Here is a 24,026-nt window from a genome sequence, read left to right as displayed (position 1 = left end):
AGGGAATTAGAGTTCTCATTGTTACTAGACTCACACCAATTTTCTCTTCCTCCTTTCACAGTCTGCAAAGTGAAATCACACAAATTATGTGCACTGAGAGCGGGCAAAGACTGCAAGTGGAATACTTTGTCCATAACTGATGACCTCCTTCTGCCTGCTGATGAAATAGTAAGTACCAGCCATATCCTCCCACAGACACCTTCTCCAACTCGCTTAAAGTCATGACACACAGGGAAAGGAAGAATTCTTCCCGTCACTAGACCAGCACAGCAGTCTCTTCCTCTTCCATAGGCTCCAATGACCCAATGAATATCATTGAGTTAAGCCCCAACTGCCACCCTTTCAATAGTCAGTAGCATTGAGGGCAGGTCCATGAGACTCTTAGCTCATGTTCTCTGTGAGTAGTATAATTAGCCCAGTCTTCCTTCTTTTATCACTAATTTTGTCTTTTGCCTTTTTCCACATTAGGAAACAATGCCTCATCAGTGGGTAGAAGGAAACATACCTGCCGGCTCTCGTTGTGCAGTATGTCATGAGAGCTGTGGTAGTCATCACAGGCTTCAAGATTTCCGCTGCCTCTGGTGCGCCTCTACGGTGAGTCTCTTTTCATAGCTTTGATACTTGAAGCTTATTCCTAGAGAAGAGGTAGATTGGGGATTGTCTGCAACTATACAGGGATAAATAAGTAAATAGATATGTATCTGAGAGACCCTTACAACAAAATATATACAACAAAAATATAGATTCCATAGTACAGAGCCCGGTAACTTCCCTTTCATATATGATGAGGGAGTCTTTGAAAGAAAGATTTAAAGTGTTCATAATCTGATGCATGTTAATTAATGAAGTCATCCTAGCAATGAGAAAAGCTGAATTCTCAAATGACAATATGAACAACTAGAAATAAATTCTGGAGTCTATCCTTAAGAAAAGATTCCTCCCTCATTCATTACTTCCTAGAAATTTATAATCTTTATTAATGGTTAATAACAATGATTTAAAAATTATCATTGCCACTGTGTAATAAATATATTCTGTTCATGATCTCAATCATTAGAACAACATTGAACTAAGCCTCATTGTCCCCATTTTACAGATGAGTAATGTGGAGCTCAGAAAGGTAGACCCAAGGTCATATGGCAGGCAAAAATAAAGTCTTGATTAATAAATAAATTCTAATAAGACCATAATTCTAACTATAATAATACCAAGTCTTGGAAACACTAGACCTCAACTGAGGATAATTTTTGCTTCAGTAGACATTTTCCAATGTCCAGAGACATTTTTGATGGCCAAAACTGGACTGGACAGGAAGGATGCAACTTGTATCTCGTAGATTCTTCAAAACTTATAATGCACAGGATAGTATCCTATAACAAGGAACTATCTGAGCCAAAACAATCAATATTACAGAGATTGAGAGACTCTGTTCTTGACTAACTAAGGTTAGATGTTTCTCTCAAACTGAGTTTTCTAAAATAAGAAGAAACTGAAGTGAGCTTCTTCCCTGAGTGTTATGTCCACTGGCCTCTTTTTAATTCCCTTTGAATAGCCATGCCAGGCTCATGTCCCTAGAAAGTGCAGTTGTTTAGAATGTGGAGCTTGAAGAGGTTTGACATCTAGGAAAAATGGCAGCTTGCCGGGAAGTCTGCTTTGACACTTCCCAGCTATTTGACCTTGAGTAAGACCCTTGACCTCTGTGGGTTTTCGCATATGCTCATGTCTAAAATGAGCTCAGTGATGCTTTCCCACCACATACAGTTGTTCTAAAGATTGATTATTAATTAAAGATTGAAGTACAAACATACTATTAGAACTTTTGAAATACAATGAAATTTCCCATTCTGCGGGCTACTAAGGATGGTGACAATGCAGTACCTGTAGTTGGGAAAGACACCTTTGAAAGGGCCAGAGTTCTACACCCTAAGGGATAGTGCAGTTTCACAGTAGAATGGGGTGGGGTGGTGTCTGGTGAGTTAAGGTTTATGTAGATAGTACCAGTGTTAGAAAAGGAGACTTGAAATAGAAAAGGCCCAATTCTTGAGATGGATCTGAAGACTAATCAATCTTTTCTTCTTCTCTCTCCCCCTCCTTTTTCTCTTGTGCTCTTATCGTTTCAGCTGCATGGGGCCTGCCAGAGGCGGTTTTCCAAGGAATGTTCCTTTGGAAGCCGTCGCTCATCGATCGTACCGCCTACGGCGCTGAGCGACCCTCGGGGCGATGGTGAGTAGGTTGACCTTTACTTCAGAAATACACTGGGGAGGGAGGGAAGGTATAAAGGCTGGGAAGGATGGCATGAATTATTTTCTACAACTAGCAAATTATCTGGGGAGAATGCGAATTTGTATGTGTGCATCAAAAAGCTAACCGTTACGCCTTCAAACATTTTAGTGACGAGTATAGTGCTCTGGTATATGTGTATTATGTATGGGCATGTTCTCTGTAGACTGTCAAAATTCTTTCTGACTGTTCAAAATTAATTTCAACTTTATTAACTTTTTGAAAAGATTTTCAAATACTACCTATTCTAGGAAATAAATCTCATAGATTTTTGATCCAATGGTTTAAAACCTATGGAAAACCTGGCTTATTTTACTTTTAAAATGGAAACTAACATCAGAATTGTTACCAAATATGAGACTAGCATGGTTATTGCCCCAGTACTCTTCACTGATAACTTTGTCAATTTCTGGTCAATAGGAATTTATTGAAAGTTATTTTCACAAGGTTCTTGAGTTCTAAATTAGACAGTATATAGTAAGTAATCACGATGAATTCAGAGTCTTGGTATAACACCACAACTAACAATTGAATGGTGCATATTTTAAGTATCAAAGCAATAATAGAGACACTTGGATATCAGGTAAGTGTCAGAAATATTGACAAAAATATGGGTGTAAACAAGCATCAGGTTATTGAATGAGCCATTTCCAGAGGTTTCTGAAGCAATGTAAGCATGTGCCTCGTAGTACCATGTAAAGAAACAAAAACTAATTCATTCAGAGATGCATAAATATATTATTCTCAGATCTATTCAAATATTTATCTTCATAACATCACCTATTAGACAACTGACTAAAGAGGAGAAGAATTGATAACTTTATCAATGAGAGATGGTTGACTAGAAAAAAAGAATAAAGAGGTTTAGGGAAAATGGAATTGATACATGGAGAGAAGTAACAAGCTAATCACCTGAACAAATTCAGGCCACTCACAAAGTCAACCTACTTTTTTCTTGCATTATTACCATTCATTTATTTCTCCTCTTTTATTGAAAATAGATTATTTTTCATACAATATATCCTGATTACAGTTTCCCCTCCCTCCACTCCTCCCAGTTTCTCATCACCTCCCCTGCTATCTAGATCTACTCCTTTTCTGTCTCTAAGAGATAACAATATAACATAACAAAATAAAATAGGATAAGATAAAATAGAAACATTACACTGAGTTTGAACAAGGCAAACCAACAGAAGGAAGAGTCCCAAAAGAAGGCAGAAGGCAGAGACCCACTTGTGCACACACTCAAGACTTCCACAAAAATACTAAACTGAAAGCTATAATATATACACAAAGGACCTATACATGTGCCAGCCCTGTGCATACTGCTTCAGTCTCTGTGAGTTCATATGAGCTTTGCTCATGTTGATTTAGAGGGCCTTGTTCTCCTGGTGTCTTCTATCTCTTCTGGCTCTTAAACTCTTTTTGCTTCTTCTTCTATGGGGTCCCTGAGTCCTGATGGGAGGGATTTGATGGAGAAATCTCATTCGGAACTGTGTATTCAAGCTCTCTCTCTCTCTCTCTCTCTCTCTCTCTCTCTCTCTCTCTCTCTCTCTCTCTCTCTCTCTCTCTCTCTCTCTTTCTTTTCATAATATCTGGCTGAGGGTCCCTGTACTTGTTTCCATCTGCTGCAAGAGGCAGTTTCTCTGATGGTGGAATTCAGGCTACAACCTTAGGTTTTGTGCTCCTGTTTCCTTCACTATTACCTGGAGAAAGCATCCCACAACATCATCCCAACTGTATATTAATGGGGATGGTAACTGTTTGTGCCCAAGTCAAGCATGTTCTGAGGTTTCTGTCCTTGTAGAAGTTCATTGTTTATATCAACTGCGAGGTTATTTTTGTCCTACAGCACGTCTGACTCTTGTTATGGATCATCAGCTAATGGCATTGCTTTCCCTTACATAGAAGTGCCCAGACTAGGCTGTTATTTTGTGTCATCTAGTGTGCAATGAAGCATCTTTTAATTTTGGCTTCCATGTAGCAGCAATCTTGGTCCACTTGGATATCACACTGACAACCCTTTTTTTCTACCATGCATTACATAACCTGGACTTCCTCAAAAAGGGCTTTAAAAAACTCTTTCTTTTCGACTCTTCCTGGGCTTCCCCTAGCCTCAACAAATAAGCCCTCAAAGGAGTAGGATTCCCTATGAGACGTTCCATTCGAGGGGAATCTTCTTCTGTGTTTCTCAGTCACAGAATCTTAATGGTGGTATTGCGGTTAATACACTCCAGCCTCCCAGTCAAGCTAGAAAGCCTTTCTCCAGCAAGCAGATGGTGACCTTCTGTGGTGGCCTTTGACAGTGCTGCTGAGCATTCATTCCTGCATTCATCGATTCCATCAAGGGGCTCCGATTAATTGTCAAGACCTCTCATTACCTACTTTTCTCTCCTTAGTCTTTAGTAAGCTCCTTTAGGGTATAGTTCAAATCAAGTGTTACCTTTTATTACTTCTCAAATGGTCTCTTCCAACTTCCCCAAGTTAATTACTTCCTGGGCAGTAAAGTAGGAACTCACACAGTAGTTGTTAAACATAAGCATGCATTAGGAAGGATTTATTAAAACACAGCTTTCTGGGCCCCACCCTCAGAGGTTTTGACTCAGCACACCTGGGTGAGGCCCAATAACTTGCATTTCTGAGAAGTTCCCTAGCTTTTTATACTGCTAGTCCTATGAACATGCTTCATCATTTACTGTGCGATCTTAGGCAAGTTACTTAATGTGTTTCCATTCCTCAGTTTCCCAGTGCTACTAACATTTGTTTAGCAAAACATGTAATACAGAAATGTGCATGACTCAGTTTTGAGGGCCTGGTAAAGCAGGCCCTAATGAAACTACTGCCATGACAATATTTTATCATATGACCACCATTCTGCTATTATTCTACTGTCCGCCAGCGGCCATGGCCACAAACTCGGTGATCATATCACAGCGTTCATAAAGACAGCAAAGCAAATCCTCACAGTATCTCTGGACATCTCCTGGACACGTAGTGCCGAGAACTCATTCTCCATAAACTTCTTCAACCTGGAAGGGTGGGCCTAGCTCGTGGTGTCATTTGTCATTTCTTTCTACAGATGTAGAAATACTCAGGTCCGTTACAAAGGTTAAATTTATTTAAACATCATTAAAGATGACTTTTAATAGTACCGGAAGCGCAACAGGAAGCAGGACTTACGCCCATTTAGCATCCTTCTGTGGAGCGAAGACAGTGAACGGCAGTGAAACTAATGGTCCCCTGGCTTAGGTGACTGGATTAGTGCAGCCGAACAAAAGCATGAGCGCTTCTTAAGAGGCTCTTCAGGGTACTGACTCATTATCCTAAAGCCCCTGTGCTCTTTCCCACTTGAATCTGCCAAGCCAAGTCTCTATTGTTCTATCCCAGTGTAATTTATGTCCTTGAGCCTGAACATGAAGATGAAGGTGCACAGTTACCCATCTGTTTACTCTGACTCATATGGCTGTTGAGTTCATTTTCTGCTCTCGATTTGCATCATCCAGTCGCTCTTTCTCGACGCTGGGGTGCTTCATACTTTACAGGCCAGCTTTCTGTGCTTTCATCTGAACTACAGAATAAACTTGTAAAACAGTACGGGACATCAGCCACTTCAGAGCAACCTTGGGAGTCAGCCTGGCTACCTGAGTATGAATCTACCATTTCTGCAGCCCAGCTCACGATGCTGGCTCTTTCACTCATCTTTGCAGCATGCTGCTATTATTCATATGAGAAGATGCACCCTTAGAGAACTTAAGATGTCCCTGTAGTTTAATGAATAAACTGGGGGGGGGGTCAACCAACTGTAGCATACAGCTACCTGTCTCTCGTATAGAAATATACTATAAGGTATAGTATAGTATAGTATACTTCGCCCAAAGTTGCAAGATGATTCTAGAACAATGATTTCCCTTCTGCCCTCATGGTTATTTAACCTCTGAGTACCATTAACATACTTTTCATTTTCCTATTTCTTAATTCTCGACTGGAAAATATATTTACATAGGCCAATAGTTTTCTTTAAAAAATAATGCAAATTCTTTATAGGAAAATCTTGCATCTATCGTCTCTCTGATTTCAGTTTCCTATATCTCTCTCCTCAGTTAGTGAATTCGTTACTTTTCTCATTGCTCTGAACATATGCTTCACAAGAGGCAACTTAAAGTAAGAAGGATGTATTTCGCAGTTTGAAAAAAAATATAGTCCAGTTCATCACAGTGGGAAAAGTGTGGTAGCAAGTGACTCCATGGTGGCAGCAACATATGAGCTTGCGCACATCAGTGCAGACCAAGAATCAGAGAGATGGGGGCTTGAACTTTACCTTTATTAAAATAAGAATCATATTTTGTCCACTAACATAAATAAGAATTGGCACAGAGAACATCCTCAATACATATTTGTTGAATGAATGAATAAATGCACAAGTGAATGAATGCATGCATGAATGAATGAATGAATTAATGTGAAAAAACTACCATTATGATACCATTTTACCTTTCATTAAAAATTGTTGATAATGGTATTTCATTTGTTCATGGAAGATAATTACATCCAAGTCATACTGCTAAGGAAGGATAGTCGATTTCCCTTGTAGTTGCAAGTTAAAAATGTGGTGCAGAACTGCTTAGAATGCCTTCCAAACCACCAGTCAATTAGTGGGAGCTGCCTTTGATTTTGACAGGCATAACATTTTTTTTTAAAGTTCAGCATCCCTACCCATCTTACATAAGAGTGAGTCTCTGTAAAATGTGATGTAGATCATATTTTGTCTCAACGGCGCGTTTTCTTTTTCTTTTGTGTGTCTATCAGGCCAATTAGTGGTATCGCCTGACTTCTGGAATCTTGACTGGCCATTGACTTGTTCCTGTCCCTTGCTCGTCTTCATCAACTCTAAAAGTGGAGATCATCAAGGGATCATCTTCCTCCGAAAATTCAAGCAATATCTTAATCCATCTCAAGTATTTGACCTGTCGAAGGGCGGACCTGAAGCAGGGTAAGTATGGGCTGAAGAGGTATGGTTGGGTTTACAGAACAGTCTACTACCAGTTCACATTCTAGGCTAGAATGATTAGTCCTTGTACCCTGGCAGATACACAAATATATGACTCTCTCCCAGAAATCACTTCAGTCTCTTTTCCCGCTCCCACACTTGCTTCACTTTTTCTGACTGGCAAGACAGAAAACTATGCCCTCTGACATCAGGGAATGAAGAAAAGAGATTTCACTACAGACTTATTTGACTATGGGATCTTCTGCCAATTCAGTGCTGGTTTCTGGAAGCCACTAACAGCCATGCAAAGTATTCTTCTTGAGACTCAGCAGACGACTAGATTATTAGTGGCTTCCAGAGAAAGGCTAAGCACAAAATAAGATGAGTTGAGGCAAGATCTGATTTCTGAGATTGCCTTGTGAAGCTGTGATCCCAAAAAAAAACAGAGAGTACGAGGCTAATGGAAAGAGAAGGCAGAGTGGCCCATTAGCAGGGTGCTAAAGCAGGAGTTCTTAGGTCCTGACACACTGGGAGAAACAGAAATTGCAATTTGTCATGAAATGATTTCCCTTTCCCCTTCTTCCTTGCAGGATCTGTATGTTCAAGAACTTTAGTCGTTTTCGTGTTCTGGTTTGTGGTGGAGATGGCAGCGTGAGTTGGGTCTTATCCACAATTGACGCCTTTAACGTGCATGATAGGGTGAGTGCCTGGCTGAGTCAGTTTAACCATTGCTAGAAAGAGTGGGGGTGTGAAGCTGTCTTGTCCAAGAAGTCCCAAGTCTGCACTCATCCTATCTATAAGCGTGTCTTTTACAAGCTTAATGGTTAACTTGACCAATCTAAACATGTTCACCCCATTATTAGAATGGGGTCCAATTCATTTGAGAAAATGCCATTCAACTTCAAATACCCTCTTGTTTCTCTTGCTATAAAGCAATTCTTTAAAAACCCCTGGCTGTAAGGCCTATCCCTGCCCATTCCTTCCCAAAGAGTACCCTCGAAGTCTTTCAGTGAGCGGAACATGGTGGAAGGACTGTCTCGAAGAGTGTCTCCATTTTTCTTGCAGTGTCAGCTGGCAGTCATCCCGCTTGGAACTGGTAACGATCTCGCTCGTGTCCTTGGCTGGGGATCATTCTGGGATAAAAACAAGTCACTACTGGATATTCTCAGCAGAGTAGAGCAGGCGAACGTGAGAAGTTTAGACAGGTGAGTGACTAAAAGGCCGTCTCCTTGTGCCTCTTCCATTTATATCGTCTTAGTCCAGAACCCAGCTCCCTTGTGATGGAAGGGCGGGCTCACTTGGAAGGTCTTGTCCATTGAGAAACCAGAGAGCCTTGTAGTCCTGCAATATTGTAGAAGCCCCTCTTCCCCCCTTGAAAGATAATAGAGCAGGGGCTTTGTGGACACGTTTCAAGGGTTTGCTGAGTGTCCTTCAAAGTGCATAGTCAACTTGTCCAGTGGAGAAAGAATCTATAGTATTAGCAAGCCCTCAGAGAAACTTTAAAAGGGGAGCAGGGGAGGAGATTCAGTGCCAGTTGGCTTATTTTTCCCTGCTCCAGAGAATAGAGAATATCATCATCCTATAATCTGAGAAATAGGACTTCTATAGTGAGGTATGGGTTTTCAAGATACAAATCTGGGGCTATTACAGGGATTCTTATTCCTTAGTTCTTGGGCAAGGATCTAGCATAAATACTTCATAAAAATACTTCTTGAGCTCATGACCTCTGGTTGACAAACACTGATTTCTGAGAGTTCTGAGAACAATTTCTTCCATCATACTCATGTAGGAATGTCGTGAAGCAGAATCCCCTCTTATGTATGCTTTGAGGTTATGTACACTGCTTGAGTTCACCCTGCAGGCCACTTCCCCAAGCACATGAATGCTTTGACTTCTTTCTTGAACTGTGATTTCACTTGTAATTAGCAGAGACCTAAATAAGATTTGTGTTTAAACTTCTTTTAGATGGAGCGTGATGATCCGTGAGAACCCCAAACAATTCCCACTGCTGAAAGGACAGGTGAAAATGGATATACCAAGATTTGAGGTAAGTATTGGTCAGCTATAATTCAGAGCAATCACTTTATCACAAGTGAAATATGAAGGAAAGCCTAGAAAGAATATGAAGTACGTCTGTGGACTTCATGAGGCTGAGATCTCTGAGGACAGGAGATGTCAGTCAGCAGCTATTCACTGCACATACGTTTGGCATTAGGGATATGAGTCATTCTAGTTATTCATTCATTTATTCAAAATTGTTTGTGGAATAACTACTGTATATGAGGTACTGTATTAGAAAATGTTCTTACACATAGTTAGTAGATAGAGAAAAATTATATAGCCCCTGTTGTGCAGAGCTCGAGTCTATTTAAAGGTAGACAAGGTAACATTTTAATAAAGTGCTACATGCATGTCTGTATGTCCCTCTGTGAGATGTCATGGAAAACATCCAGAATGAGTACCATTTCAACTTAGACATGAGAAATAACAATAACCAAGAGAAAAATGACAAAGGAGGCCTGTCTTAGTCTTTGCTCTGTTGCTAAAGAGAGGCCATGACCACAGCACCTCTTAGAAAAGTTGGGACTGACATAGTTTCAGAAGCTTAGCCAATTATTGTCATGGTAGCACACAGGCAGATGTGGAGCTCGAAAAGGAGCTGGGAGTTCTACATGTTGATGTTCAGGCAGCAGGAAGAGACAGTGGGCATGGCTTGGGCCTCTGAAACCTTATAGCCCACTCCCAGTGACATACTTCCCCCAACAAGGCCACACCTCCTAATTCTTTCAAACAGTGTTACTCCTTAATCATTTAAATATATGAACCCATGGCGGCCATTCTTCTTCAAACCATCACAAGACCTGTTTTTTTATGCTGTACCAAAGACAATAAAGGCTGTATAATATTAACAGAACTGAAACATGTTCATAATGTCCAGGGCATGTTGGTCAAGGATGGAACATACAAAATGAGAGACTAGAGAAAAAAAATCAACCCAGGAAAGGCTTATTAATAAAGCACAGTAGAAAATTTGGATTTTAATCCTAAGAGTAATGAGAATTCTAGAAGAGTTTGGTGGAATGTGTTCACGTGTGTGGGGGGTAGATGTCCATGTGCACAGCACACAATTGTGGTCAGAAGTCAGAGGATGAATTCTTGTTTGGGGTCCTTGGCACCTTCAATATTTCTGTTAGACAGAGTCTCTCATTGGCCTGGAACATCACAGCATAGGAAGGCCAGCTAGCTGACAAGATTCTGGGCCTCTGCCTGTCTCTGCCTCCTATCTCATACACATCACTGGGATTACTGTGCTGGGCTTTTTAAATGTGGGTTCTGGGGATTCGAACTCAGGTCTTCATTCTTTCGGTTCAAGTGCTCTATCAACTGAGCCATCTCCCAGCCATCTTTTCCCCCCTTACATATAGAAATTTCCAAACACATTAGGAAGTTGAAATGGGAGTGTCCACGACTAACATCTCATTAAGTTTGTTCTGTCATGTAGCCAGCCAACTACCCATCATTGAGATGTAGCCCAGGGTGTGTGAGGAGGCAACACAATGATTAAAGATCAGAGGCAAGGAGAAAAACTGGGAGGTGCTGACATTATTCAGACTAGAGATGATGCTGATTTAGGTTTGGGACTCAGTAACAGAGGTGAGGAGAATTGGACACCTTGAAAGATACTGAAAACATATAAGTATATGCACTTGGTAGATGCTTGAACTTGGCAGTGATAGGAAGGGCTAAAACTTATAATTAGGAATACAGACTCAAGAGTCAGTCTACCTGCAATTAAATCTAAGTAGTGCTACTGATTGATTCCTTTCCTGTGCCTCAGTTTGCTTTTCTGTGAAATGGGCATAAAAGCAATCTTTACCTCTCAGGGTAGATATTGAAAGTACATAAAAATGATAAGTACATATAACTTAGAACACAATCAGTCACATATTCAGTACTACATGAGTGGATACTGTATTCTTAGTAACCTTCTTGAAAAAGTAAACTTCTGGTATTGGGAAGTTATGAATCCGAATTACAGATTTATTATTTACTATCTGTAGAATATGACATTTTACAGAAAGCGCCTCTCATTCTTAGAATGATTTGAGACTCAAAATAATTTATTTCCAGAAAGGCAGTTGAGTTTCTGGTAAAGATGTTGGGGGCGGGGTTGTGAAGAGATGCAATATGTGAAGAGATGCAAGAGAGTCACAGAGCTCGGCTTCTGAATCTGACCCCTCTGTCTGCCCCTAGGCTGCTGCCATCCATCATTTAGAAGATGTAAACAATGAGTTGAACAAAATCCTGAAGGCACAGTACCCGACCGAGGTTGTCATCTCCTCTAGGTAAGTCTTCCTTTGCCTCTCATCCTCTGGGGTATCATAGGCTGTTCTAAGGCAATGCTATATGAGGCTCACTTTGAAAGCCTGGGATTTCAAGGCCAAGGAAAGTATGTATTTGTCTTTTCTAATCATTTTCACTCAACTCAGATTTTCTGAGTCGAACGTTAAAGGTAAAAAAATATGAGACTGGAGGGAGGAGTCATGCTGCTCAAAAAAGAAAAAAACAGGCAAAATTGCGAGCAGCTATTTGGAAAGAAGGCAACTGAAAGCACACAAAACATTCTAGATGATCCAGCAGCACAGACCCCTGAGTTGGCGCTGGAAAAGGTCTCTTTGGTGCTTGCTGGTACCTGCTTGCTTGTTTGCTTTTTATTTTCAAATTTGTATTATTTGCCAATTAAAGCTCTATTCATTTTTATAGGTTACATATCTACCTAGTACAAAATCGAAAGCACAAGTTTCTCCCATGCATGTCTTTGGGAATGTCAAAACTCTTTGTGACTGGGTATCCCTGTAGTTTAATTATTCCCAAACTTTAGCAATCATTTTAAATGTACAGTAGCATATAATGTTTGTCATCTTATAAAATGTTTGATTCATTTAACACCATATCTTAGAAATCATTCCTTGTCCACACATCAGGATTTTTCTTATTAAAATACTGCTTTTGAAAATTTCATGTGTATTTACACAATGAAACATAACTATATCTACCCTCCTTTCACTCCATCATAGACTCTCACAAATTCCCAATACTACCCCAAATATATATCTTTAGTTTTTGATAATCCACTAATTCAGTTAATGTTACCCACACATGCATGGGTGTGTGCCCAACCCCTAGAGTATCAGACACCTATCAGTGGCTGTGTCCTCAAAAGCAGTGATTGTCCCTCTGTCAGCAACTGTTTACTACCAATAGTGTCTCAGTAGGGGGTGGGTCATGGCTATCATCTACTCCCTCTAGGCTGGGATTTTGGCCGGCTTGAGCTTCTGAAAGTAACCACAGCCACCGTGAGCGTCTAAGTACAGAGGTCACGTCCTGCCCAAAAGATAGCACTTGACAGCACACATCCTGTCTTTTCCTGTCTTTCCACTCTTCTGCCATATCCCTGAGCTTTAGTGGTAGTAGGATTAATGTAAGTGTCTTCTTTGGTACCATGCAATCAATCTTTTATTCTCCTCACTGAATGTTGTGAGAAGACTGTGCATTAGCTTCCACTTGCTGCAAAAAGAAGCTTCTCTGACCAAGGTGGAGAGCAGCCCAGATCTACGAGGGTTAAGCAAACATTTAGAAGGCAATTTGGCAAGATGACCATTTAGCAAAACAATAGCAGAAGCTTATACCCTAGGGCCTATGACCTTCTAACCTATGGGCTTTTGAGAAGGCTACAGTAACAGGTGTGAAATTACTTTCTGTGGAAAATGAAAAAAAAAAAAAAAAAGAAATGAAATGTATGCCCTGGCAATGCTGAAGCATGCATGGGCAGCCCGTATATGGCGGTTCTGTTGAACTTGTCCATATTGGGTTTCACAGTCTAAGTTGATGAGGATGACTGACCAGGTCTCTTCCTCAAGAGGGCACCAGATCTCATTACAGATGGAGAAGAGGAAGGAGAAACTTTGGTCAGGATGATAAATAAATAAATAAATAAATAAATAAATACATACATAAATAAATAAATATTAAAAATAAGAATGAAATCAAGAAGAAAAAATTTTAAATCTTATAATTAAATGAAAATAGAAAAGACAAAAATAAATATTAAAAAGGTTAAATATGGGGAGTAGAGGGGCTAAAGGATTAAAAGAGAATGAGGGTAAAAGATGGGACAGAGAAATGAGGTAGTGAGTAGGTTAAACAAACCTAAGGATGTTTGAAAAATATGGAAACCCACTTGTTAAAAATTAACACAATTTTAAAAAGAAACAGAATGGAATTCTCTTATATGGATAAACAATGTTTTTCCCAGAAGACAAGGTTCATTATTTAAAATTTCATTACAAGGCATGAGCTACCTCCCTATGAGTTATTTTACATCCTGACCAAAGTTTCCCCTCCCTCCTCTCCTCCCAGTTCCTCCCGTCACCTCCCTCTGCCCCCTCCATCCACTCCTCCTCCATTTCTCTTTGGAAAAGGGCAGGCCTCCCATGGATTTCAAGAAAACATGGCATGTTAAGTTGTGGCAGGACTAAATTAAGTCATTTATTAAGGTTGGACAAGGCAACTCAGTATGAGGAACAGGTTCCAAAAAAGCCATCAAAAGAGTCAGAGACAGCCCCTGTTCCTGCTGTTAGGACTTCCATAAGGAGGCCAAACTACACAACTGTCACATGTATGCAGAGTGCCTATATCAGGCCCATGCGTGATCCCTGGTTGTTGGTTCAGACTGTGTGAGCCCCTATGAGCCCAGGTTAGTTGACTGTAGGGTTTTTTTTTGTGTGTGTGTATGTGTGTGGGTGGTTTCCTTGCCTCTCTGGCTCCTACAATTCTTCCTCCCTCTCTTCCACAGAATCCCCTGAGCTCCACCTAAAGTTGTGAGTTTGCATCTGCTTCCATCAGTTGTTAGATGAAGCCTCTCTGATGGTAGTTAAGCTAGGCCCCAACCTACAAGTATAGCAGAATATCATTGCTTTGACATTTTTTTTCTCCAGTTGTGTTTGGTTCTATCCTAGGTCTCTGGGTCATCCAGCCTCTGGGTCCTGGTGCACCAGGCAGTGTCAGAGGTGGGCTCACTCTTGTTTTGTGAGACTCAGGCTGGACCGGTCATTGGTTGGCCACTCCACAATCCCACAATCTCTGTGCCACCCTTATCCCAGTATGTATATATATATATATACATATATATATGTATATATATATATATATATGGTCATAGGCAGAACAGACTGTAGGTTGAAGGCTGTGTGTCTGAGTTGGTTCCAAACTCCTGGTAGTCTTGCCAGAGCAAAGGAGATGGCCATTTCCAGTTAAGTATCCCCTATTGCTGGGGGCCATAGCTGGGGTGATTCCTGGGACTTTCCCCTGCACCAAGCTTCCTTCCACCTGACCCTGAAATGATCTCTTTTCTAGTCCTCTCTTTTAGTACTCTCCCCTAACTCATCCAAACTTGATCCCTCATGTTCTCATCCCCGCCAGCCCCCAGTCCATCCACGAGATCTCTTCTATTTCTGCTTACCAGGGAGGTCCATGTGTCCCCACTTGGTTCCTCCTTGTTACCTAGCCTCTCTGGGTGTGTGTATTGTGGCATGGTTATCCTTTACAGCTAGTATCCTCTTATGAGTGAGTACATACCATGTTTGTCTTTCTGAGTGTCACTCAGGATCTTTTTCTAGTTCTTTTCACTAATTTTAGCAGCTGAGTAGTACTCCATTTTGTAAATGTATCACATTTTCTTTATCCATTCTTTGGTTGAGGGACATCTAGGTTGTTTCCAGGTTCTGGCTATTATAAATAACATTACTATGAACATAGCTGAGCAAGTGTCCTTGTGGTATGATTGAGTATCCTTTGAGTATATGCCCAAGAGTGGTATAGCTGGGTCCTGAGGTAACTCAATTTCCATTTTTCCGGGAAACCACCACACTGATTTCCAAAGTGGCTGGACAAGTTTGCATTTCCACCACATCCTCTCCACTATGAGCTGTAACTTGTGTTTTTAATATTAGCAATTCTGACAGGTCTAAGATAGAATCTTAGTTATTTTGATTTGCATTTATTTCACTGATGGCTAAGAATGTCGAACATCTTCTTAAGTGTTTCTTTGTCATTTGGTATTCTACTGCTGAGAATTCTGTTTAGATCTATAATCTATTATTAATTGGATTATTTGGTTTGTTGTCTAGTTTCTTGAGTTCTTTATATTTGAAAATCAGCCCTCTGTTAGATGTAGAGTTGACGAAGATCTTTCCCCCTTCTGGAACCTGCTGTTTTGTCCTAGACCATGTCCTTTGTCCTATAGAAGCTTTTCAGCTTCTTAAGGTCCCATTTATTAATCGTCTATCTTCCTGTCCATGCTATTGATGTTCAGGAAGTTGTCTCCTATGCCAGTGCACTTAAAGCTATTTCTTACTTTCTCTTCTATCAGTTTCAGTGTATCTGGATTTATATTGAGATCTTGATCCACTTGGACTTGAGTTTTGTGCAGGGTGATAGATATGGATCTATTTGTATTCTTCTACATGCCAACATCCAGATAGACCAGCACCATTTGTTAAAAATGCTTTCTTTTTTCCATTGTATAATTTTGGCTTCTTTGTTGAAAATCAGGTGTCCATAGGTGTATGGATTTATGTCTGGGCTTTGGTTTCAATTTCATTGATTGACCTGTCTTTTTTTAATGCCAATACCATGTTGTTTTTATTGCTATAAACTCTGTAGTAGAACTTGAAAACAGGGATGATGGTACCTCTGGAAGCTCTTTTACTATACAAGTTTTAGCTATCCTGGTATATTTTCCTTTTCCATATGAAGTTGATAATTATCCTTTCAAGTTCTGTGAAGAATTATGTTGGAATTTTGATAGAAATTGAATTGAATCTGCATATTCTTTTTGGTAGGATGGCCATTTTTACTATATTAATCTCAGTGATCCATGAACTTGGGAGGTCTTTCCATCTTCTTATATCTTCTCTTGTCATATAGGTATTTCACTTGCTTGGTTAGAGTTACACCAAGATATTTTATATTATTTGTGCCTATTATGAAGGATGTTGTTTGCCTGATTTCTTTCTCATCCCCTTTATTATTTTTATGTAAAAGGGCTACTGAGTTTTCTGAGTTAATTTTATATCCAGCTACTTCACTGAAAGTGTTTATCAGCTTTAGGAGTTACCCAGTAGTATTTTTAGGGTTACTTATATATACTATCATATCATCTGCAAGAAAAGATACTTTTTTTCTTTTCCAATTTTACACCCTTGATCTCCTTTTGCTGTCTTATTGCTCTAGCTAAAACTTTGAGTACTATGTTGAATAGATATTAAGAGAGTAGAAGGCAACCTTGTCTTGTTCCTGATTTTAGTGGAATTGCTTTGTTGGCTGTTGGATTGTTATATATTTCTTTTATTATGTTTATGTATGTCCCTTGTATCCCTGATCTCTCCAAGACCTTTATCATGAAGAGGTTTTAAATTTTGTCAAAGGCTTTTTCAGCATTTAATGAGATGACAATGTGGGGTTTTTCTTTCAGTTTGTTTATATGACGGATTATATTGACAGATTTTCATATGTTGAACCACCCCTAAATCTCTGGGATGAAGTCTATGATGCCTCCTTGGTCATGGTGGATGATCTTTTTGAAGTGTACTTGGATTCAGTTTGGCTCTGGGCTATTTTAGTTGGGAGACTTTTGATGAATACTTCTATTTTCTTAGGGGATATAGTTCAAATTGTTCACCTAATTTTGATTTAATTTTGGCAAGTCATGTGTAATTCTAATAGGTCTACCTTTATATGTTATTTGGCCTTTTTCTCTCTGGCACTTTTAATATTCTTTCTTTGTTCCATGTGTTTGATGTTTTGATTATTATGTACCAAGGAGTCTTTCTCTTCTGCTCCAATCTATTGGTGTTCTGTAAGCTTCTTGTACCTTTATAGGCATGTTTCCTTCTTTAGGTTAGAAAATTTTTCTTCTATGATTTTGTTGAATATATTTTCTAGGCCTTTGAGCTGGGTTTCTTCTCATTCCTCTATTCCTTTTATTCTTGTGTTTGGTCTTTTCATAGTATTCCAGATTTCTTGGATGTTTTGTATCAGGGATTTTCTAGATTTAACATTTTCTTTGACCGATGTATCTATTTCTTCTATTGTGTCTTCAATGCCTGAAATTCTCTTTTCCATTCTCTTGTATTCTCTTGGTGATGCTTGCATCTGTAGTTCCTGTTCACTTACCCAGATTTTCCATCTCAAGAATTCCAGTTTGTGTTTTTTTATTGCTTCTATTTCCATTTTTTGTTCCTGAACAGTATTATTCATTTCTGCCAACTATTTGTTTTTTCTTGGTTTTCTTGACATTATTTAAGAGATTTATTGATTTCCTCCAATTTTTGATTGTCTTTTCTTCTATTTATTTGTTATTTTCATCTCTTCTTTAAGGACCTCTATCATCATCATAAAATTGGTTTTAAGATAGTTTTCTTGTGTTTTGGCTATGTTGGAATATTCAGGGCTTGCTGTAGTGGGATGGCTGGACTCCAGTGGTGACATGTGGCCCTGGCTGTTGTTTGTGTTCTTACACTTACATTTAGGCATCTGGGTTTGGAGTGATCATAGATCTAGGTGCCAATTTCTTAATTTTTCTTTGTTTGATGGATGTTTTCTTCCTTAGTTTCTGTTTTCTCTCTGGTCTTCTGGATCTCATGGCCTCTGGTAGGGTAGAGATTCTCCACCTGTATTGGGGGCTGAACTTTTGATGGCCTAGGTGGCCTCTGGTCCAGCAGGAGCTTGCTGCTGAAGTTCGGGCCCGGAGTTCTGGCTAGGTATGTGCATGGCCTCTGATGTGGTCTGGGGTCCTCTGAGGTTCAGGATCCTGGCCTGGCTTCTGGTGGGGTGGGAGGTTTCTGCCTGGTTTTCAGGAAGTTGACCTGGTCTCTGAGGTTCAGGACACTGGTCAGGCCTCTCGGGGTCCATATTCTGGCCTGATCTCTGATGGAGCAGAAGGCTCCCGCTGGAGGTGTAAATCAGGCCATGCTGACAAGGAGAGGAGAGGCAGTTGTGATTATGGCTATATTGGGAAGGCATGGATGGGGCAATGAGGGGGGTAGCTTACCTGGTTTTCAGGGAGCTGGCCTGGGAAGCTTCAGCCAGAGGCGTAGGCCTGGATATGATGAGGAGGAGAAGGAGGTGAAGGGGACCCCCACACAGCAGGAGCTCCCTTCCAGACCCTGGATTAGGCACAAACCACACCCAAATACCTGTTTTCACAGAGCAATCCCTTATTTAGGAGGGAAGAAAAGTTAAAGTGGCTGCTTTCTGACTCAGGCAGAAAAATAGCAGCAAAGGACCTTGCAGGTGTCATTCTTAAGAGGAGAGAAAGGGGAGGTCTGTGTTAGAATAGGCTAGGATACTGTGGTAAAGGAGATAGGGATGAGAGAGAAGGGGAAGGGGGGAAGGGGGCAAGGGAAAGGGGCCAGGGATATTTGTCCCAGAAGGACAAAGGACAGAGAGGAGACAGAGGTGTCACATAGGCAAATGGCAGTTTATAAAGGTAAAGGGGAAAACCCCATGTTAGGATGAAGTATTTAATTTTAATTGGCCATGTTAATTAGTTGAACCAAAAGGGGCTTCTGATTGTTAGACTTTGATAGTAAGCCTCAGGAGGAGGAAGTGGCTAATAAAGTAAGAGAATAGACCTTGGTGGCTAGCTTTAGCGATGTAATTTGATGGTTTTTAGCACTGCAGAGGGAATAAGGAGAAGGCTAAGGCCTGCCAGAGCCACATGTTCAACTAGACTAGTATCCCTTCAGGAGGGACAGTTGGCATTATGTTGGACAGGCATGGGTGGGGTGGAGGGCAGTTTTATCTGGGGTTCAGGGTACTGGCCAGGCCTCTGAATAAGTTGGCAAGGAGAGGAAATGCACTTGGGATTATTGTGGGGGGTACAGGCAGTGGTAGGGGGCTGGGGAATGAGGGGTGGTGGCTTACCTGGTTTTCAGTAAGATAGCCTGGCCTCTGATGGGTTGGAAGGCTTCCAGGGAGGTGTGGGCCAGGGTATGGTGAAGGGCAGTTGCAGCTATTCTGAGTAAGCACAGGCAGGGTGGGGAAGCAGTCTTACCTGGGGTTCAGGAAGCTGGCATGGTCTCTGGTGGAAGAGGAAGCTTCTGCCAGAGGTGTGGGACAGGACGCGCTGACAAGAATGGCAGAGAGAGTTGGGGTTATGTTAAGCAGGCACTGGTAGGGTGGAAGTGGGGTAATCTTACCAAGCAGTTCAGGATGCTGGCCTGACCTCTGGGGAGTGGCCTTAACTTCATTTTGACTCCATTATCATTCAGTATTCGGTTATTTAGTCTCTATTACTTTGAGTTCTTTCTATATTTTTTTTATTGTTTATTACCGGTGACCTCTTGGGTATGTTCATTCTTTTCTTTAGACTAAATTGTTCCTCCTAATATCCTTTGTCAAGCTGGCTTAGTTACTGGAAATTTCTTTAGTTTGCTTTTATCATGGAAGATTTTCATTTCTCCTCAATTTTGATAGATAGTTTTGTTGTTTATAGTAGTCAGGGTTGACAATTTTGATCTTTCAGAACTTGGAATACATTTTTTCCAGTCCATTCTGAATTTAAATGTCAAATAATCAGGTGCTATTCTGATGTTCCTGCCTTTGTAAGTGACTTGACCTTTCTCTCTTACAGGTGCCCCTTCCATATCCTTTATTCTATTCTTAATGTTTTAACTATAATATGTCCTAGGGAGTTTCTTTTCTGTCCTGTCTATTTGGAGTGCTGTAGGCCTCTTGGAACTGCATGGGCATCTTTTCAACTCTGGAGATTTTTCTTCTATGATTTTACTAAAATCTATTTTATGTGTTAGTATGATATTCTTCTCATTTTTAAATTAATAGCATATGAAGTTTAGGTGTTTTCATGGTGTATCTAATCTCTCCAATATTTTATTCATATATATATATATACATATATATATACATATATGTATTTAATTTATCATTATTCTTTACTGAATGATTAAGTTCATCTACCTTATGTTCTGTTTTCCACATTCCATCCTACTGGTGAGCTTTCTACTTAGTTTTTATTTGTCTTATTAATTTTATAAACATAATTCTTTGAAATTTTCATAAAATGTATTTGATCATATTTGCCTTCCCCCCAACTCTTTGCTCTAACTTCCTCCAGATCTATCCCCTCCATTTTTAAATGTCGTGACCTCTAGTTTCTTTCTTTTCTTTAATAACCCACTGAGTCCAATTTGTACTGCTGAGTATTTATAATGAATATAAGGTCCACTGTAACATGGTCACCTACCAGGGGCCACAATATTAAAGAAACCTGAATCTTGCTCCTGTAGAAGCTATCAACTGTCAATAGCAATACCCTGTACTTTTTTGGATGCGGGGGGGGGGGTGTCCTCTGGGACAACTATGACCAACAACTAGAGAGGAATTATCTTACACACCTGATAAACAGGCTTTTTAGTTTGGCAGCCTATGGCTTCTGGGAGAAGCCTTCTCCCCTATGTAGGGTAACTCTAATTAAATTTATATATATTCTGCCCACCTAAGTCTTCTTCTCTATTATTCTCTCTGTCCCTTTCATATCACTTTCCTAACACATAAACTTCAGATGATATTAACTAAAGAATGAGAAGAATATCATACTAACACATAAAATAGATTTTAGTAAAATCATAGAAGAAAAATCTCCAGAGTTGCAAAGATGCCCATGCAGGTCCAAGAGGCCTACAGCACTCCAAATAGACAGGACAGAAAAGAAACTCCCTAGGACATATTATAGTTAAAACATTAAGAACAGAATAAAGGATATGGAAAGGGACTTGTAAGAGAGAAAGGTCAAGTCACTTACAAAGGCAGGAACATCAGAATAGCACCTGATTGTTTGACATTTAAATTCAGAATGGACTGGAAAAAATGTATTCCAAGTTCTGAAAGACCAAAACTGTCAACCCTGACTACTATACCAACAAAACTTATCTATTAAAATTGAAGGAGAAATGAAAATCTTCTATGATGAATACTGATTAAAGAAATTTCCTCGCTGAAACCTGTTTTTCCCCTTCCCCACCAATGCTCCCTTTCTTCTTTTCTAGATTCCATGGGTATTCCATGTCAAACACACAAATCTAAAGATTTTATGTTAATATTCACAAATAAAGGGTTTGATTCTCTGTGTCTTTGTTACCTCATGCAGTGTGTATTCTTTCTTGCTAAATAAAATTCTATTGTGCCTATGGGCCAAATTTCCATTATCCACTTATCAATTGATGGACACCTAGATTAATATTAATTCCATTTCCTAGTTGTTGTGATTTGAATGAGAAACATGTCCCCATAGACTCATGCACTTAAACCCTTGGTCCCATTTGGTGTTTCTGAGGATGCTAAGGAACATTTAGAAGCAAGAGCCTGGCTGGACGAAGTACATACATCTCTGTGGACAGGCTTCGGGGGGTTTATAGCATTGCTTTAGTTCCTGCTGCCCTTCTCTGCTTCCTGTGCACTACTGAGGTGTGTTCTTTCAGCTGCCTGCTCCTGCTACCCTGGGTTCTTTACCATTATGGACATCTAGCTTTTTCAAACCATCATCTGAGATAAACCCTTTATTAAGCTGCTTTGGATCATAGTATGTTATCACAGTAACAGAAAAGGTTACTGTTGTGTTGAGCACACTACGAATGTGGATGTGCATTTGTCTCTGGAGTGGAGAACAGGATCCTTAGGGTATGTACTCAGAAGTTGTCTAGCTAAGTCAGATTGTCACCTAGTTGTAGGTTTTTGAAGAACTGCCACACTGATTTCCATGATGGCTCTAACAACTAGCCCTCGCATTAACAGTGTATTGGGGTTTCCAGTTCCCTACATTTCAAAAGCATTTGTTGTCGTTTTTTTAAAATATGACTTGGGTAAAATAAAGTCACAACATAGTTGTAATTTGCCTTCTCCTGATGCTAATGGTGGCAAACACTTTGAATTTTGTCTTAGCCATTTCTATTTCCTGTAACATGAAGGGTGCCAGGCTTGTTGGGGTTTCTGTCCCGCCTGATACCTCACAGCCAGCAAGTCCCAAAGAAAATCACACAGAGATCTCCATAAGTTATAAAACTGATTGGCCCATTAGCTCAGGCTACATATTAGCTCTTGTAGTTTATATTAACCTATTGTTCTTATCTATGCTAGCCACATGGCTCGGTACCTTTCTCAGCAGAACAGCTCACATCTTGCTTTTTCTGAGTCTGGACAGGAATGAGAGGAATCAACTTCCTCCTTCCCAGAATTGTCCTGTGCTCATTGCATCATTCCTACTTCCTGTTTGGTTTTCCCGCCTATACTTCCTGCCTGGCCAATCAGCATTTATTTAAAACATGATTGACAGAATCCAGACAATTCTCCCCGCACCAAATTCCCTTCATGAGAAAACTTTCTTCATGTCCATAGCCCACTGTTTAATTGTGTTGCTTTTGGTATTTAGGATTTATTGTATATTCTAAACACTCATAGCTCTGTCAGATGTATATATCGCGGGCAAAGATCTTTTTTCCATTCTATAGGCTACCTCTTCAATTTATTAACAGTCTCCTTTGCAGTACAGAAACTTTCTAGATTCATGAAGTCACACTTCTTGATTGGTGCTCCTATGGCCTGATTTACTGGAAATTCTATTCAGAAAGTCCTTACCTGAGCCTATATCCTTAAGTGTATCCCCTACTCTTTCTTCTAGAAGTTTTGGGTCCAATATCTATATTCTAATCCATTTACAAATGATTTTTGTGCAGAAGGACCAAGTTTCATTCTTCTACATGTATATATCTCAGTTTCCAAACATATTTCATTAAAGATGCTATCTTTTTCCATGTGTATTTTTGACATCCTTGTATCAAAATTCAAGCAACTGAGCCACCACGCCTAGCACACAGGAGGCAGAGGTAGGTGGATCTTTGTGAGTTTGAGGCCAGCCTAATCTACAAATTGAGTTGCAGGACAGCCAGGGCTGTTACACAGAGAAACCCTGTCTCATAAAGCAAACCAACAAACAAAAAGTCCTGGAGAAAATAAGGACACAGGGAACATGGTAAACACAGTACAAAGGAATCCCACAACCAGCATCATCCTAGCTGGAAAAAAACTCAAAGCATTTCTACTAAAATCAGGAAAGAGACAAATTGTCCACTCCCCCGTCTTTATTAACAGTACTGTTAGTACTTAGCTAGAGCAAAAAGACAAGTAAAAGCCAGCAAGGGGATTCAAATGAGAGGAAGAATCAGAGTCTCCCTACTTGCAGATGATATGACTCTATATATAGTTTAGCTGGGAAGTCAGCGGTTATTCTGACAGGTCTGCCTTTTTTTCTCATTCGCAGCTTTCACTCTACTTCCTTTGTTCTGTACACTTAGTGTTTCAACTGTAGAAATGTTGCTTTTCTAGTCCTGTTTGGTACTTTGTGGATGTCTTATACCCGAATGAGTGTCAATCCCTCTTAATTTGAGATTGAGTGCTCTATTCTGTCTTCATACACCGATAGTGTATCTTCTACGTGATCATCCTATTGGTGAAAGATTTGCTGAAGATTGTATTTGATCTAGTGTGTTTTTCATTTCCATCACTATTTTGGCTTGAGTTTTCTTAGTTTAATTTCTTTATTAAATTCCATTTTCATATCATGTATTGATTGCCTCGTTTCATTCATCTGTCTGTGTTCCCTTTGAAAGTATTTGAGTCCTAT

At 40.0% G+C, this 24,026-nt stretch overlaps 1 protein-coding gene across 1 annotated transcript in view; it reads left to right on the top strand.

Moving 5' to 3' along the window:
• Dgkk (diacylglycerol kinase kappa) overlaps positions 1-24,026 on the top strand; it is a 119,904-nt gene that overhangs the window by 72,177 nt on the left and 23,701 nt on the right. Inside the window, exons 7-14 of the mRNA XM_042054308.1 lie at positions 62-168; positions 469-594; positions 2,121-2,223; positions 7,087-7,270; positions 7,858-7,966; positions 8,333-8,472; positions 9,233-9,314; positions 11,522-11,613. Coding sequence (XP_041910242.1) covers positions 62-168; positions 469-594; positions 2,121-2,223; positions 7,087-7,270; positions 7,858-7,966; positions 8,333-8,472; positions 9,233-9,314; positions 11,522-11,613 — 943 coding nt within the window. The remainder of the gene's footprint in view (positions 1-61; positions 169-468; positions 595-2,120; positions 2,224-7,086; positions 7,271-7,857; positions 7,967-8,332; positions 8,473-9,232; positions 9,315-11,521; positions 11,614-24,026) is intronic.

Source organism: Arvicola amphibius, chromosome X (genome assembly GCF_903992535.2).
Source record: "Arvicola amphibius chromosome X, mArvAmp1.2, whole genome shotgun sequence".
Taxonomy (NCBI): domain Eukaryota; kingdom Metazoa; phylum Chordata; class Mammalia; order Rodentia; family Cricetidae; genus Arvicola; species Arvicola amphibius.
This window is presented reverse-complemented; position numbering and strand designations above follow the sequence as displayed.